The sequence below is a fragment of the Arvicanthis niloticus genome, unplaced genomic scaffold (assembly GCF_011762505.2).
Source record: "Arvicanthis niloticus isolate mArvNil1 unplaced genomic scaffold, mArvNil1.pat.X pat_scaffold_957_arrow_ctg1, whole genome shotgun sequence".
NCBI lineage: Eukaryota > Metazoa > Chordata > Mammalia > Rodentia > Muridae > Arvicanthis > Arvicanthis niloticus.
In genome coordinates, this window is record NW_023046522.1 from 1 (window position 1) to 17,166 (window position 17,166).

At 38.3% G+C, this 17,166-nt stretch overlaps 1 protein-coding gene across 1 annotated transcript in view; it reads right to left on the reverse strand.

Moving 5' to 3' along the window:
- Positions 1-821: 821 nt before the first annotated feature.
- The window catches only part of LOC117702545 (integrin beta-1-like), a 33,531-nt gene continuing 17,186 nt past the window's right edge, over positions 822-17,166 (reverse strand). Inside the window, exons 2-9 of the mRNA XM_034493632.2 lie at positions 13,198-13,264; positions 11,529-11,614; positions 8,037-8,259; positions 5,558-5,728; positions 4,771-5,009; positions 2,523-2,678; positions 1,223-1,318; positions 822-935 (exon numbers count right to left, since the gene is read on the reverse strand). Coding sequence (XP_034349523.2) covers positions 837-935; positions 1,223-1,318; positions 2,523-2,678; positions 4,771-5,009; positions 5,558-5,728; positions 8,037-8,259; positions 11,529-11,614; positions 13,198-13,264 — 1,137 coding nt within the window. The 3' untranslated portion in view covers positions 822-836. The remainder of the gene's footprint in view (positions 936-1,222; positions 1,319-2,522; positions 2,679-4,770; positions 5,010-5,557; positions 5,729-8,036; positions 8,260-11,528; positions 11,615-13,197; positions 13,265-17,166) is intronic.

The window sequence follows — 17,166 nt, forward strand, 5'->3', positions numbered from 1 at the left end:
TCTCTCTGTCCTCTCTGTCTTTCTGTCTTTCTTTCCTTCTCTCCTCTCACTTTCACAGTTAAAAAGAATAGTTTTTAATCTAAATTAACCTAACAAAGATATAGAAAATGGTGTATATAGTGCATAACAGTCTCCATGAAATTGCAAGTGCCTGTGGGTCATTTTAAATGATCACTGGACTGGTGCTTACTGGGAATTATTACATGCATTCTACAGAGAATTCTGATGTAGTTTCAGTTCCTAAATGATATACCTATGTATGTACATTCGTCAGAGTGTGTAACTACTACTGAAAACAGAAAAGTGTGTCCTCTGAATCTGTCTTGCAAAAAAAAAAAAAAAAAAAAAAAAAAGTAAATTCATCAAAACAGGTAAAAATAGCCAGATGCACACCTCTCACCCCAGTACTTGAGGGGCAGATGCAGGTAGATCTCTGTGCATTCAAAGTCAGCTTGGTCTACATGGTGAATTCCAAGACTGCCAGGGCAACAAAAATAAAAACAATGGATCGATAAAGTGACTTTAGGGAAGAAAAAGAAGATTAAAAAAAAAACCTGCATACAGCAAAATGTCAGTTGTGTTTTACTCTTGTTCCAATTAGGAGATATATGACCTAATGACATAAATTATGCATATACCTTTATCAAATATTACTGCTTTGCTTAAATTATGCTTTCGAAGACTAAAATGGTAGTCTTTCCTCCAGACATGGAATTTACATTCACATTTTGCATGGTTGCTCTGGCTTGCTGAGGTGTATGTATACAAGGGTGTTTTATTTATGGCACGGCCTGAATCAAACACATTTAACACTCACTCACTCACTCACTCACTCACTAACTCACATTATAGGCATCGATGATCAGCTGGATCACATTGCTAGAGTTTCCAGACAGGGTGCCCACTGCTGACTTAGGAATCAAATTCTTCAATTCCTGAAATTAAATATGTAAAACATAAATATTACTTTTTCAACCAATTAAAATCCATTGAAAAGTAATAAGTATTTTGATGCTTCATTTCCTAAGTATCTTTCAAAGTGAAACTTAAAATAACAATCCTAATAATATGCAACTAAAATGAACATAAATGACATTTGTCAAATTCAGTCAAGTTACTGAATATAAATGCCTCGTGGCATTTTCTTACATTCCAAATACATAATTCAGCTACTAATGACTAAACAACGGGAAAAATATGTAACTTTCATTCTTTTTATTACCTTGTAAACAGGCTGGAACTCTTCAGTAACTGCAAAAATCGTCTGAATATTATTTTCACTTAGTTTCTGAACAAGGTGAGCAATTGAAGGATAATCCTAAGGAATCAAGCAATATAATTTAATATACAAATACATTATATATTATATTATATATTATATATATATTATATATATTATATATTATATTATATATATATTATATATTATATATATTATATATATTATATATTATAATCAATGATGAGGCTTTATTTTGTTTGGGTCTCACTCTATAGCCCAGGCTTATTCTCGATTGCTAAGATTACAGTATTTGAGCTGACAAGCATTCATATCCAGATCACCCACACAAGACAGCTTTCAAGAAAAAATATCATCTGCAAATAATTGCTAAGCTGTATCATGTGTTTCTCTTTTATATGTTTAAGAACCTCCAAATTTTAAGGCATCTTATATAATTTATTTTTATGTTCACTGGTGTTTTGTCTGCATGTATATCTGTGTGAGAGCATCAGAAGCCCTGGAACTAGATAGAGTTACAGAAAGGTGTGAACAGCCATGTGGCTGCTGGGAATTGAACCCTGGTCCTCTGGAAGAGCTGCCAAGTGCTCTTAACTACTGAACATCTCTCCAGTCCCATTTTAAGAGGTTTTCAATGCAAGACAATCTATGCACTTTAAATGTTGAGGACTGTGAAATTATGGAACCAGAACTAAAGCTTCCTTATCTAGCACTTAAGACAAAGATTCACCAATACTGGATTTCTTCTAGAACCTGAGTGATTTGCCTATATTTGCTTTCAATGAAAGCCAGAGTATGTACTTGTAAGTCATAACATATACAGGGTAAGGGTGGAGATGGAAAGATGGCTCAGTGGTTAAGAGCACTGACTGCTCTTCCAAAGTCCTGAGTTCAATTCCCTGCAACCACATTGTAGTTCACAACCATCTGTAAGGGATCAGATACCCTCTTCTGGTGTGTCTGTGCTCACATACATAAAATAAATAAATAAATCTTTTTTAAAAAATTTTAAAAGAGATATAAAATTGCACATTTAGAAATATGACCAACAAGGCTGAAAAATTATGTATGCAAGTGAGGAGCCAGATGGATCTCAACATTCCCACCACCCAAACAGAACAGCACATTACCAGACTTTTACAAGCAGCAATGCAGCTCTCCAGCCATCATCAGGGCCCACACTTGCCAAAGCAAGAAAGCTGCAAACCCTGCCCTTCCATATGCCCAAGATTACACACTAAAATCACCAAAACTCACTTACTAGGCAGGCCTAAGTACTTACATAGTAATGGCTCATTGTATATACATTATTTTCCAGGTGACATTGTCCATCATTGGGTAAAACGATACCACCAAGTTTCCCATCTCCAGCAAAGTGAAACCCAGCATCCGTGGAAAACACCAGCAGTCGTGTTACATTCCTCCAGCCAATCAGGGACTTAAAAAGAAAAAGGTCAACTGAAGATACTGTCCATAGTAACTCAACATAAATGCTTTCAGATTCGCAAACTGCAACTGCACTTTTAACCTAATTCTGTATCATTGTCTTTCTTTTCCCAGTTCTAATGCTGTTGTCAGTTCAGAGATGGTTCTCCAGAACTTTATAGCTTCCTCTTGCTGGCCTCAATTCAGAGTCTGCTTTTTAGTAGGGGTACTGAGTATTTAATGAATACATAAAGAGACCCAGTCTATACCTGCTATTACCTACATCCTGGCTCCTGTCCCTACTTACCCTGCTGCACACCCCTGCTACCTACTAAACTTTATCATCTCGCTTTTAAACTAGGCTTTACTTTTTTGAAGCAGCCTTTTATGCAATCTATGCTAGCCTCAAACTTACTGTGTAGTTAAGGATGGCCTTGAACTTTTAATTCCCCTGCTCCTAACTCCTAAATACTGGAATTTTAGACATGTACCACCATACCTAGTTTCACTTTACTATAGGAAAAATTGTCAAAGACCTTGTTGTACTTTAAATCCCTACATTCTAGCTCATGAAATCAGTTCATTTGTAATTTCACTAGCTTATTCAACAAAGAATTTAAGCAATGTGAAAATCCTCTTCTATTATGTAATTAATTACATTTTTTCTAAATTTAAAGTAACAACACGTTTGTAAATTCATTGAAGATAGAAATTAACCTTCTTAATTCTAATCATCTTTCAAAGGCCGGTTACTTGCTCCTTTGCCTCTAAAGTATGACAAATTCAGAAAGGCAGCATAGTCAAAAATGGTTGGAGGCTAGAGGGTCAGTTTGATCCTGCTGGTTAAAGCAAAAGCAGCCCAGAAAATGTTCTCCATACAGTGACCATGGGGGCAAAAAAAAAAAAAAATGCTTTTCAGAGAATAAGGAAGGCTAAGGCCAATAATACTGAAGTACTATTTTTTTAAAATTATGAGCACTACAGTAGCAAGTCAAGAATAAGAAGGTGGTCAGTATATATTGAGTGTCTATGTGTACTTCATACAGATCACTGTGATGGTCCTTACCACTGTCCTGTGGGCTGTCTGTTAACTTTTCCAAAAGGCACAGCTCTAAAGACACCAAGTCAACTGCCTAGGAGCAAGGAGGATAGGAAAATCCTCCCTCCACACTAAAGCAATGCTTTATACTTACTCCAGACTAGCTTTACTGACCTAACAATGTTTTCTACTCTCAGCCTCAGTTCTCATTAAAAGATCACTGAGGGTCTGATGTGTAATGCCAGTACTCAGGAGGCAGAGGCAAAAACATCTCTACAAGTTCAAGGATAGGCTGGGCCACACAGCAAGACCATATCTCAAAAAAGAAAAAAAAATCAATCAGAAATACCCATGGATCATAAACACTGGTCCCTAGTCGAGTGTTTATGTTCTAGTCTAAAACAGAACTAGGCTTACTAAGGTTTACTATCCCTGAAAACTTTATAATTAAACCAAAAATATTCCATTACTACTTTTATTACAAACCTAAGTTGTCATATAGCTATCAATCAGGCCTTTCAAAGTTCTTTCTTTTTATTATTAAGACACGAGAGGAAGACATGTCTCAAAGGCAACAACCAGAGCAGAAAACTGACCTGAGGAACATGGTGTGAGACACTATTCCACACAGCATATTCAGAGTTCCTAGAGACACCTCAGACAACGTCAGTTACATCTCGAGTACAGAGCCACAAAGTTTGAAAACCTCAGCCTCTTCCAAAAACCTAAACCTAAAGTCTATGTTCCACTGTTTCAAATAAATAGCATACTGGCCTTTCAATCTCCTTAGGTGTAAACTCCCTTTCTGGCTCAAACAGAGATGCAATGATTAAAGATACCCAAGAAAACAGCAGTGGGAACTTAAGAACTGACATTAGACAGCCAGGGCTATACAGAGAAATCCTGTCTCGAAAAACAAAACAAAACAAAACAAAAAGAACTGACATTAGTGCTCCTCAAGGTAATCTTATAGTAGCTACAATCATTTTGTTCTAACTTTAGTAAAATCACACTTAAAATAAACCCCCACTGACAATGCTAACAGTCCCCTGTAGAAATCACTTACTCCACAAACTGCAACCTGCATGATTGCATCAAAACCACCTTCTGGAGAGTCCAAGTTTCCAGATATGCGCTGCTGACCAACAAGTTCATTGAAATACTCTCCTCTGTCAGTAAGACTAAGCACATTTTTGTAGCTAAATGGGCTGGTGCAGTTTTGTTCACTCGTACAAGGATTTCTTAGCTTTGCTGGAGTTGTACTAATATACGGCATCACAGTTTTCTCCACAAATGAGCCAAAGCCTAAAGAAAAGAATACACTTGGATAGATGAGTGGGCAGAGACCAACAAGCTTACATCACTTTTAAATTAATATTTATTTATTTATTTATTTAGGGGAAAGGTACACACACATATACTACAATGCATGTCTAGAGGTCAAAGGACAAGCAGGAGCTGATTTTGGAGACTGAACTCAGTCATCACACTCAGAGGCAAGACCCTTATCCACTGAGCCATCTCTCACCAACTCTAAATGCACATCTTTTTCTAAAGCCCAATATAGAGGCTGTAGAGACTGTACAGTGGGCAAGACCTCCTGCTGCATCAGCATGAGAATAAGTTCAGATGCTAGCACCCAGGTAAAAGGCCAGGTGTGGCCATACACACCTGCACCCCAGCACGATTGCTGGAAAAGATAGGAAATTACAGGCCACAAACCTAGGTAAGTGATAAACCATGTCTCACAGAAATGAGACAGAAACTGATAAACCAAGACACTCAACAGCCTGCTCTGCACACATGCAGAAGCCTACACACACACACACACAAAATGTTCCCAACATTCCTACCAATGCGGAAGTCTGAAGTAATCCTCCGCATTTCATTCATCAAATCCGTCCCAAGACTCTTCACATTCTCCAGATCATCTTTCATGGAGTAGGAGAGATCCATAAGGTAGTAGAGATCAATAGGGTAGTCTTCAGCCCTCTTGAATTTTAATGTAAACTTCTGTGGCTCTCCTAATTAACGAGATTCAAAACTTAAATTAGATGGCCAGTAATCAAAATAAAATGAGAAAAATAATAAGTCCAAGGCAAAGATGATAAAGGCAACGCCCCCTACCAGCAACCCACAAGATACAAATAATTCTGCTACAGTTTGGATCTGCCCACGTGTTGGTACTTTCAAGAGGCAGTGGGAAGTGAGAGGTGAGGACCAGCAGGAGGTTTGGGTTACCAGTGATGTGCCCTGGAGTCTATAGGACCTCCCAGATGGCCCACCATTACATTTCATATAACCCCAAGCTCAGAGCAACAGGCCACTCCATCAGATGAAAACTTCAAAACTATGGCCCAAAATACACTTTACCTTTTTAAATGTTATTTCAAGCAGTTGTTAGTGTAATCACAAGGTAATTTACACAGAAACTTATGAGAAAATCAGAACACCCTAAGTTTTGGCAGAATGAAAGCAAGGCACATTCTAGACAAGTAGAAATTGAAGTTAGGAGTGAAATGCTCTTTGTGTTCAGGCACTGCTATGTGTAGGTGAGGAACAATCTATAGTTTTACTTTAGAGCTGTAACAGGAAGTTACAGGCGGAGTCAGAACTACAAAAAGATCAACAGCAAGAGATGAAGCCTGAACTGAAAAATGAAGGTGAGAGGTAAAAGCTGTTACATGTTATTTACTTACAAATCACAGAGCTGGAAAGGAGCTTAGTGGTAGAGCATTTGCCCAGAACATGAGAGATCCTAAATTCTATCTCCAGTACCACAAATAAAACACAAACATGGGAAAAAATGGAAGGTCTGCTTAGACGAAAAAAAAATCTTTTCTCCATGACTTTCTGGCAGGCAGCTGAGAATGGGTACAGAGCTAACCTGAAAGTTTATGTCATTGCAGAATATGAATAATTTCTAATGATGGTAAGAGGAAAACCAACTCTTAATCTAAATGCAGAGGGATAAAGGGAAGAAAACACAAAAAGGAAACTGGAAGCATTGGAAGGGAATGAGAAAAAAACAGCAGTGAGATGGGTTCCCAAGTTCAAGAAGAGAGCCTCTTACAAGCTTCCCACAGAGAGAGTAATGATGAGGGGCTAGAGATGCCTCAGAGGTTAAGAGCACTTGCTGCTCTTACAAGGACCTAGGTTTGTTTCCTACCGTATGTTAGCTCATAACCATACTTCAGTTCCAAGGGATCTGATAACTTCCAATCTCTGCAGGCACCAGGCACACACATGGTGCATATATGTATATATTCATACAGGCAAAATATGCATATAAAATAAGTAAACTTTAAAAATGTTTTTAAGTAATGATGATTAAAATAAAATGTGATTTAGGCAAAAACATAATGAATATCCTGATCAGGATCCTGCAAGTGCAGCTCAGAGATGATAGCAGTATTCCACTAGAGCAGATGTACAAGTCTACACTAAATACTTTTCCTGACTCTGCAACTTAGGAGAAAGATTTAATTTTGGCTCAGTTTCAAGGAGGTCACAGAAGTTAGAGTAACAGCAAATCCAAGAGGGAGCAGTACTCTATATCTTGACAAACTCAGGAAGCTAAAGCCCACCCCCAACCCCCCAGAGACACACACTCTGTCAGGCAAGCCTCAGCAATTGAAGGCTCCACAGACTCCCAAAACAGCACTACAAGCCAAGAACAAATGTTCCCATACATGAGCTTAAGTGGGACACATCACATTCAAACTATAACAATGTCTACTTCCTAGCCTGGTTTAGCCAGGCAGCAGCAACAGGATGGAAGGATGACAGGCAGAAAGAGGGCATTGTCTGCTTCAGAGGTGGGATGGCAATGAACACTTATAAAAACGTTAGTATTTAAATGGCACTCAACAAATGCATGGATTAAAACTTTGCTTTTATATTATGAAATTACACTAACAGATGGATGCTATTATTTTTAAAATTCAGTGAATTTAATTGGTGTCTTCTGAATCTTTAACAGGATTTGCTTCTAACAGAAGGCAAGATTTTAAATTATTAAAAGTAATATGTGTTACAAAAATTTTAGCTGGGAATCAAAGATGTGGCACACACTGTTAATCCCAGCACTTGGGAAGCAGAGACAAGCAGACCTCTGAGACTGAAGCCAGCCTGGCCTACAGAACAAGTTCCAGGACAGCCAGGGCTACACAGAGAAACTTTGTCTCAAAAACAATAAAAAGAAGGTTATATCCACTAAAATTTAACTTATGCCCTATCTTTGGGTACCAATTTACACAAACAAACCATCAAGAGACTGGGGAAAGGCTTGTATAAACTTGCTATGGAAAACTTAAGTCGGGATAGAGGTACCTGACCGCAACTTTAGAAGCAGCTGTTGTGGTTGGATCTGAGTAATGTCTTCTGGCCGGAGCTTCTCTGCCATCCCTTTGCTGCGATTGGTGACATTTTTATTTTTCTTTATAGTTTGAGAGCCTCTGGGATTCTCTATGTCACTTGGCTGGCAACCCTTCTTTTTCAAAGCTTCTAGATCATCACATCGTGCAGATGTAGGCATTCCTTCTTGTAAAAATGTCTAAATGAAATATAAAATACATCAACAACAAAAAAAAAAGTATAACAAGTATTTTGATACTATTTTTACTGAATGTAAACAAATTACAAAAATCAAATGGCTTGCCGGGCAGTGGTGGTGTATGGTGGTGGGAGGAAGAGGCAGGCAGATTTCTGAGTTCAAGGCCAGCCTGGACTACAGAGTGTGTTCTAGGACATCCAGAGCTATACAGAAAAACTCTGTAAAAAAAAAAAAAAAAAAAAAAAAAAAAAAAAAAAAAACACACACACACACACACACACACTCAAAATCAAATGACTTAATCTAAGGTAGTTCATTTCTAGCTTCTTAACAAAATTTGCATCATAGTATGTGCTCTTATACAAAAACAAATAACACAGATAAAGTACTATTTTTTCCCAGACTTTATACATATTTTAAAAGTCCCACCTTTTAAATTCAGAGTGTGTCAATACTAACTACATCCTTCAGTTCTTGGCATAGCCTAATTTTGGATAAGCCCACCATCAGACAGTATTTTTTTTCTCTTAGAAGTCCTTTGAAGAACTTCCCAGCAGAGCATTTTAAACAACTAGATCTTCAGGAAAAGCAAATTAGCCTAAATACATCCCAATTTTGTGTGTGTGTGTGTGTGTGTGTGTGTGTGTGTGTGTGTGTGTGTTTTGTGTGTGTGTGTGTTTGTAAAATATAGCATGAACTTTCCTGACTAAAAACTTTTTTGTGACAAGGTTTCTCTGTGTAACCCTGGAACTCACTCTATATAGACCAGGCTATCCTCAAACTCAGGACAACTGCCTGCTTCTGTCTCCCCAGTGCTGAGATTAAAGGCATGTCCATAGCTGTCTGACTAAAATTTTTTAAATGCATGCTACTAAATGAGATATTTTTATTATTTTTCTTAAATTTTATTTTACTTGTTTGGGTGTCTTGCCTGCATGTGCATCTCTATACCACAAGTGTGCAGTACCCACAGCGGCCAGAAAAGGGTGTCAGATACCCTGTGACTAAGGTTATAGGTGAGACTGTAAGCCACCATGTAAGTGCTGAGAACAGACTCTCAGTTTTCTGGAAGAGCAGACAATGTTCTTCTCACAGCTTTCTCCCCAGATGTTTGTATTTTACCTTTGTGATGGTTTAAATATGTTTGGCCTAGGAAGTGACACTATTAGGAGGTATGGCCTTGTTGGAAGAAGTGTGTCATTGTGAGCATGGGTTTTAAGACCTTCATCCTAGCTCCCTGGGAGCCAATCTTCTAGCAGCCTTCAGATGAAGATGTAGAACTCTCAGCCTGCCTGGACATTGCCATGCTCCTGCCTTAATGATACTGGACTGAATCTCTGAACTTGGAAGCCATTCCCAATTAAATGTTGTCTTTATAAGAGTTGCCTTGGACATGGGTTCTGTTTACAGCAGTAAAACCCTAAGACAACCTTGAACTTTTTTAAAGGTCCTAACACTGTATGAATAAATACACACACACAAAAGGTGGGGACTAGGGAGATGGCTTAATGGGTAAAGTGCCTGCTTTGCAAACATGAGGACCTTAGTTATGATCCCTAGCACTGACATAAAAGCTGCACAAGGCAGTGGACATCTGTAACTCGGGCTCCCAGTAATGGAGGACAGAAACAGTAGGTTCTCAGACTGGGACCCAGTGGTCAGCCAATCTAGCTGAAACAGCAAGCCCCAGGTTCAATCAGAGATCCTGTAACAAAAAATAAGTTGGAAAGCAACAGGAGAAGATAGCCTGTTGTTTGCTCACTTTCAATGCACACATATGAATGTACACATATACAGCACAAAACTAAGAACAGACAATGGCTATTAAAAATATTTTTTAGGCAAAAGTAACAAAGCAAGAATATTCACACAATTAAAGAGATACCTGTAAAGAATGACCAGGGTCAACGGTCAAAACTGAAATCTGCTTATTTATTTTTAAATCTCAAAATCCAACAAAGCACAAGATCTGAGAGGAATTCTCCTTTTGCTTTTGTTTGTTTGTATTTGGGCTTTGTTGTTGTTGTTGTTTCAAGACAGGGTTTCTCTGTATAGCCAGGGTTTCTCTGTCTGAACTCACTTTATAGACTAGGATGGCACTGAACTCATAGAGATCGCCTGCCTCTGCCTTCCAAGTGCTGGGATTAAAGATGTGAGCCATGATGCCTGACCCATTCCCAAATATTTAACCAATCAAGGAGCCTCATAACAACCAAATAAAATTCCACTGAACACATTCTACAGGAACCTTTAGTAATTGAGAAGTTATGACCCAGATTTCAAAAGCTATAGTATTTAGCTCTGATTAGGTAAGTCTCAACTATAGACTATGGGCCATAAAATGAATGCTGTAGGTGCCAACAGCTGCCAGATAAATAGAACCTCTGAAGTGAACCCCTCTCTTTTAATCCACCATTTCTAACTGCCAAAAGCATGAGCTTTATTCCTCATTTTCCAAAGAAGGAAGGCAAGAGCTTTCATTGGACTTTCATAAATGTCCCTAGTTTCACCCCAGTGCACCATATGAAGTATTAAAAAATCTGAAATAAGACAAAAACTTCTCATTTTATCTTTCACTTTGTCATGTTATGATGGGTTCACTTCAGAAGGTTCTATTTATCTGGCAGCTGCTGGTACCAACAGCATTCATTTTATGGGTCCATAGTTTATCTACAGTTGAAGCTTACCTAGTCAGAGCTGATCTTACAATTTAAGTCCAAACAACTGAGTGAAGACATATACAATGAACCTTTGACCCAACATAACCTCAAATTAATTCACTGCAATTTTAGTAAGCACTGTATAAAGAGCAAAGTACAGAAATCCTTAAGCAAACTCTGATATTTGTATATTTTCTTTCACTGGGGTTAGGCTTTGAGCTTTCAAAAATCCAACACCACTCCTAGTTAGCTTTCTCTACCTCATACTGTGGATCAGGATGTAAGCTTTCAACTACTGCCCCAGCTCAGTGCCTGTCTGTCTGTTGCCATGCTCAAAGCCATGATGGCCATGGACTGACACTCTGCTTTGAGCCCCAAATTAAATGTTTTGTTTGCTTGTTTGTTTTATAACTTGCCTTGATAACGGTATTTTGTCACAACAATACAAAATTAAGACATGTATTTCGTCAAACAGCACAATTCTGACTACCATATACTATTCAATAAACATTAATTAAAATGGTATATCTTATCTGGTACTTCCCAAGGACAAGGCTCTGAATAAGGCTAAAAATCAGAGAATAAATAGAACAGAATCAGAAGTCTTACCGTATTTGTACACCACCCACAATTTGGCCCTGCTTGTATACATTCTCCACAAGATTTGGCATTTGCTTTTAAACATCTATTTTTATCTGTTAAAAAAGAAACAAAAAAATGTACTTTTCAGTAACTTTAAAGTTTCAAAGGAAAAAAATGAATAGATCACAAGGACAGAAACCAGTAATATGTGAATAAACAGACATGTTAAAAATGACCAAATGAAGCCTAGTTATTAAGCTATACTAGGCTACTCCAAAGAACACCTAATGGTCTGGGATCCCCTTGACACTGAGAACCACAAACGGCAGTCATCTTGTCTTTTGTATGACACACTAGGTACCATTAACCTAACTACACACCAGCAGACTATCCTGTTGAATAGTGTAATTTCAGCACCTATTGCTCTGAGAGGTTATAAATGTCCTGGTACTCGTATACCAAGGTCAAGTTTTGCCTTTTCCTATGACTTACAATCTCATGCCCACACCACATAAGTGTCTTCAGGGCTTCCACTCCACTTTTAGTGTGTTAAATAGCTGCCATGTCCATATTCATCCAATCCTCCTTGGGTTTGCGTTTCTTTGACTCAATCTAGACTGGCACATTTTTTCTTGTAGTAAATACTAGTAAAGACTGTTTCCAGTTTTTGGATTATAATATAAACCATGCTTAAAGTAAAAAATTTAGATATTGCCCACAATCTACTTACTTAAAGATAACCACCCTAACAATTTTAGATGTGGTCCTCAGGATACAGTTTCTGGGGGCTGTAGATTTTATGCAGCATTTCCTACTCAGTATCTTTCATCATCTTCCTGAGGTCAGATAATTCTAATTATTTTATATACTATGCTTTTTAAAGATCTAGACAGTACAACCAGGTATCAATTATTCCAGATGTAAATGGTCATGGTTGCCAGAGAAATTTAAACCATCTTCAGGTTGCTCCCTGCTCTTATAGATATGCTAATACTAACTACACAAGACTTCTTGATCACAGAACAAGAGTTTCTTCTAGAAAGTAAACTTCCCCTGAGTTTCCCCTCCCCCACCCTCCCCTCTTCTCTTTCTCTCTTTTGTTTTTTGTTTTTGTTTTTGTTTGCTCAGAACACAGAGCTACATCCCAACCCTCTAGGATTTTCTAAATTGGGGGCGATGGGGGTTGTATCTAGCACAGGCTAGCCTAAAACTCATGATCCTACTATTTCTCCCTCCCAAATGCTGGGATTACAAACATGTGCCACCATGTCCAGCCTACTTTTACTTTTGAGAAGCTAATGGACTTTCGTATGTAATACACCAAGGTACATGTTTATTTTATTTGCTTCTGAATATATTACATGCCTCTGCCTTTGTTCTAGTCCCTGGCACTCACACATTCTCCAAATATTTCTATGTGGTCTATGATATACTATCATCTGGGATCTCACAATCCTCACAATGAAGTCAGGGATGATTAATTGATGATGAAGATCCCTGCAGGCTCCTTGGAAACCTCTGTTTTTCATTCATGGTGAGACAGGTGCTGCAAATTTTCAGAAGGAGTACTGTGATCTAATGGAGGGTTGCCCTCCTCTCCAGAATCTAACTGACCAATGACTATTGATACAAGATTGAAATAAAAAGATATAACAAAAAAAAAAAAAAAAAAAAAAAAAAACCACTTTTTTTTTACCTGTTTGGCCAAATACAGAACAAATCAAGCTGATCAATCCAATCCAGAAAACCAGTTGCAAATTCATCTATAACAGAAAATGTGTATTATTATTGATAGAAAAAATACTACAGTCTACCTTCCCTTTTTTCTCTCAATCTACTTCTCTTCAAACTTCTCTACACTATCATTGTCATTCGCCTTCTTCCAGATGGTTACCTTTCACCCACACTACTCCAACACTTCACACCACACTTGCAGAATGTGTTTCTGTTGTCCGTAAATAAAATGTCTTAGCATTCAATCAAATGTCACAAAATTACATACATCCTAAAGAAACCAAAGTTAGTATTCCTATAGCAGAAAGCCATGGCGGCTTGTCCTGTAGAATGTCCATCTACACAGTCTCCTGGGGCTCTTGGCCTAATAGGCACATCCAGAAGCCCAGTTACCTCAGAACCAAGGGTACTTTCCAGAACTGAATCAGTCATCCCATGCTGACAATTCAGAGTTTTTATTTCTCCTCAGGCTAAAACATAACATCATATGCAAGGCTCTGACTCAATTGTTCTGTGTGCTTTCCTGTTATTTTTTTTTATAAGAAAATTAACCATGCATGGAATTGGTAAAATACTCAGCTCGATTCCCTCAACTTTCCACAACAAAATGTCTTATTAAACCAAGAGTCTGTAGTGTCCTTCAGAGTCTCAGGGGTGAAAGGTAAGGAGATCAGGTAATATTCTGTATGTTAAACAGGCAACTTCTAATCACTCTCTCTACTTCTTTTCAACCAATGTTTTCAATTCTAACCAAATATGTTCAAAGACGGCTGAGACTGCAGACTGGTCAGCTAACATGTTAACTGTTAACTGTTCATAGACACTTCCAGTCTAGTGCACATGCATATACATCTGATTTACCACAGAATGAAAGTGGAGCAAGGAATGCTGGCATGGGCATAATCCCAGAACTTAAGAGACAGAGGCAGGAGGATTACCATAAATTCAAGCCCAGTCTGATCTACACAGCAAAATTCTGTCTTGAGACCCAGGAAAAGAAAGAACATTGGGAAAGTGGAGGCAGGAGAATTAGAAGTACAAGGTCATCATCCTTCCCTACATGGTAAGTCAAGACCTATCTTTTAAAAAAAAGAAAAAAAAAAAAAGTTCTTTAAATTCTATGTTAATCCTGAATATTTCTTTTAAAGGAACAGCTATTCCCAAATCACAGAAACCTTTGTTCCGGTCTCAGGCCCCTTTCATATGAGACATAAAGGTAGACATGCTACTTTGCAGTGAGACATTGTCCCAATCTTGAGATAAACACTTTTGCTCCACTGCTCATGCAGACTTCCCAGAGACAAGAAAGGTAGCTCTAGGAGTCATCCAACCTCAATCAGGCTTACTCCAGGAAATGAGTGTCTTGTGGAGCTGACAGGCTGATGCAGATGGCTTGGGACTGCATCCAAGAAGTGAATAAAACCTGAGTGTCACAAAAATATGACGTTCTAAGGTCTGCCTAAGGCCAATGAAGTAAATCAATACAGGTTGAAATTATCAACAATTTAAATACAGCCACTGATGACTAAGGACAGAGAACATACCACTCCTGTGGAAGTGGATGATCACAGTATGAGGGTGGATATATTCCTTCAGGCTACTTTAATACCTGCTGATCAGCCTTAAGAAATCTGCGAAAATAATCATACAAGTCAGAGAGACACACTACGATAGAATGAAAAAGATAATATTCCCCAATATTCTGAGATATATTACTTTAAACCATTACTATAAGTGCCACAGACCTCTCCTTCTACATATCATGATAGTCCAAAGAACCTACTAAGGCCCTCATACCTCTGGAAGTGTGCCACACTCAGAAGCAGACAAAACAAAGTTCTAGTGTTCAAGAACAGCTGAGAGAACTAGAACTGTCTCCAAACATCTTGGAGACAGTCATCAACTCTTCTGTAAGGATCTGTAAGCCAACAGGAAACAGAAGAGCTATTGCTTGGTAGCTTTCATAAATGCTGGGTTTTAGGGACAGGAAGAAGTTAAGAATTCAGCAAGACTCTAAGGACAATGACAGTAACAAGAGAAAGCAAAAGCTGGGAGCATGAGACTGAGACCATACTTGAGAGTGGCCCTGAGGGAGGCAGCACAACTAGAATCTGGGCCAAAGTGCCTGCATGAGGCAGAGTGGGGGAAGCCTTAAGAAAGACTACATCACAATTCACATGGATGTCCTTCCCAGACTTAAAGCTATAACTGTGGGTTATGCAAGAAGGCCAGTTCAGCAATGACTCTTACGCAGAGAAAAGGGGCTTAGAGCATTCCTAGCAATGGCATCTCACTGAAGACAACTCATCATCAGAGGGGGACAACACAGAAAACACCTTGACACATGGTCCTAATCTTTTATTTGCTTTTCATAACTAAAGGTTGTTAACTGGTCTGGTCTGCATTTCATCTCCTCAAACTACTACAGCTGATGAATTTAGATACACCTTACTATGCATGGACTAATCCTGAAAAAGAAATCTCAGGCCTTACCTTACAGCCTTCATCTGTTCACTTATAAACTTGACTATAAAATAAACCCTTCCCCACGTTGCTTTTGGTCAGAGTGTTTTATCACAGCAGCAGAATGGAAGGCAGGTCAAGTCTTCCTAGCCTTCTTTCCTAACACCTCTGCTCCTTGTACTCTACTGGCTTGCTCTCTTAATTCTCTTCAGGCTGTCATGTCTGGTTGTATGTCATCTCTAGAAATACAAATATTGCCTCAAGAAACTATCAATTCATAGACAAAAAATGTAAACAATTACAATATAGTATAATCACATCTGTGAAGAGGGTGAGTATAGATAAAGTCTCTAGAAAAAACTGCATTTCAAACTGATCTTCTGCAATGCTGCTTTGAAATACAATGACTAGAGAGTTTGGAATGTTCCAAGTTCAGAGCCAAACTATCTTGAGCCATCATTATCCTCCTTAATAGTCATTTACTGCGGCTATCCTACTTAGATTTCTATTGCTGTGTTAAAGACCAAAGCAACCTAAGAAGGAAAGGGTTTTTAGCTTACAGGTCACAGTCCACCATCAAAAACTGAAGACAGGAACCTGAAGACAGAAACTGCAGCAAAGACCATGAGACACTCCTGCTCACTGGCTTGGTCACTGTAGCTTGCTCAGCCTGGTTTCTTATATACTCCTGACCTGTCCAAGGCGGATACAACACACACAGTGGGCTAAGTCCACCCACTTCAATCACCAATCAACAACAAAATATCCCCCAAGTAAGGACAAATCTGATAGGGGCATTCATCCCATTGAGATTCCCTCTTCCTAGGTATGTCTAGGTTTGTGTTAAGTTAACAAAAAACAACCAAGGTTCATGATGGCAAAGCAGAAGTAACCTATTCCTGCTCCAAACTATAATTTTTCCTATCAGATAATTGCCCTCCTTTGAGATGCTAAACTCTTTATTCAAAGGATTAAGAGGATGACTTACATGTGTACTTTAGATCTAATGTTTGTATATATGTGTGAATACATACATGTAAACACTAAAGATCCTAAAGATTTTTTTAACACTACTGCCTCTTAATAACAACAAAAAGGTTTTTCAGTCTCTATCATAGCATATGTAAGATACAACTCAAAAAGAAAAAAAATAGTTTTTTTAAAAATCCTCTTCAAGACTTTTACAAAGATATTTTTTTCCCAACATAGTATTTTTATTGATTATTTTGGAATTTCATATAATGTACCCAATCACACTCACTTCCCAGTCCTCCCAGACTTACTCCCAACCCGTGTAACCCTCCCCCAAAAAAGAACAACAAAAACCCTACACCAAGTCCAAGTCCAATTTGTATTGTCCATATACTCAATAAAGCACAGCCAAATTCCCAGTAGCTAGCCCCTTAAAGAAAACTTCTCCACCTCGCTAGAAGCCATCAACTGTGAAGAGCCACACTTCAGCACCCCT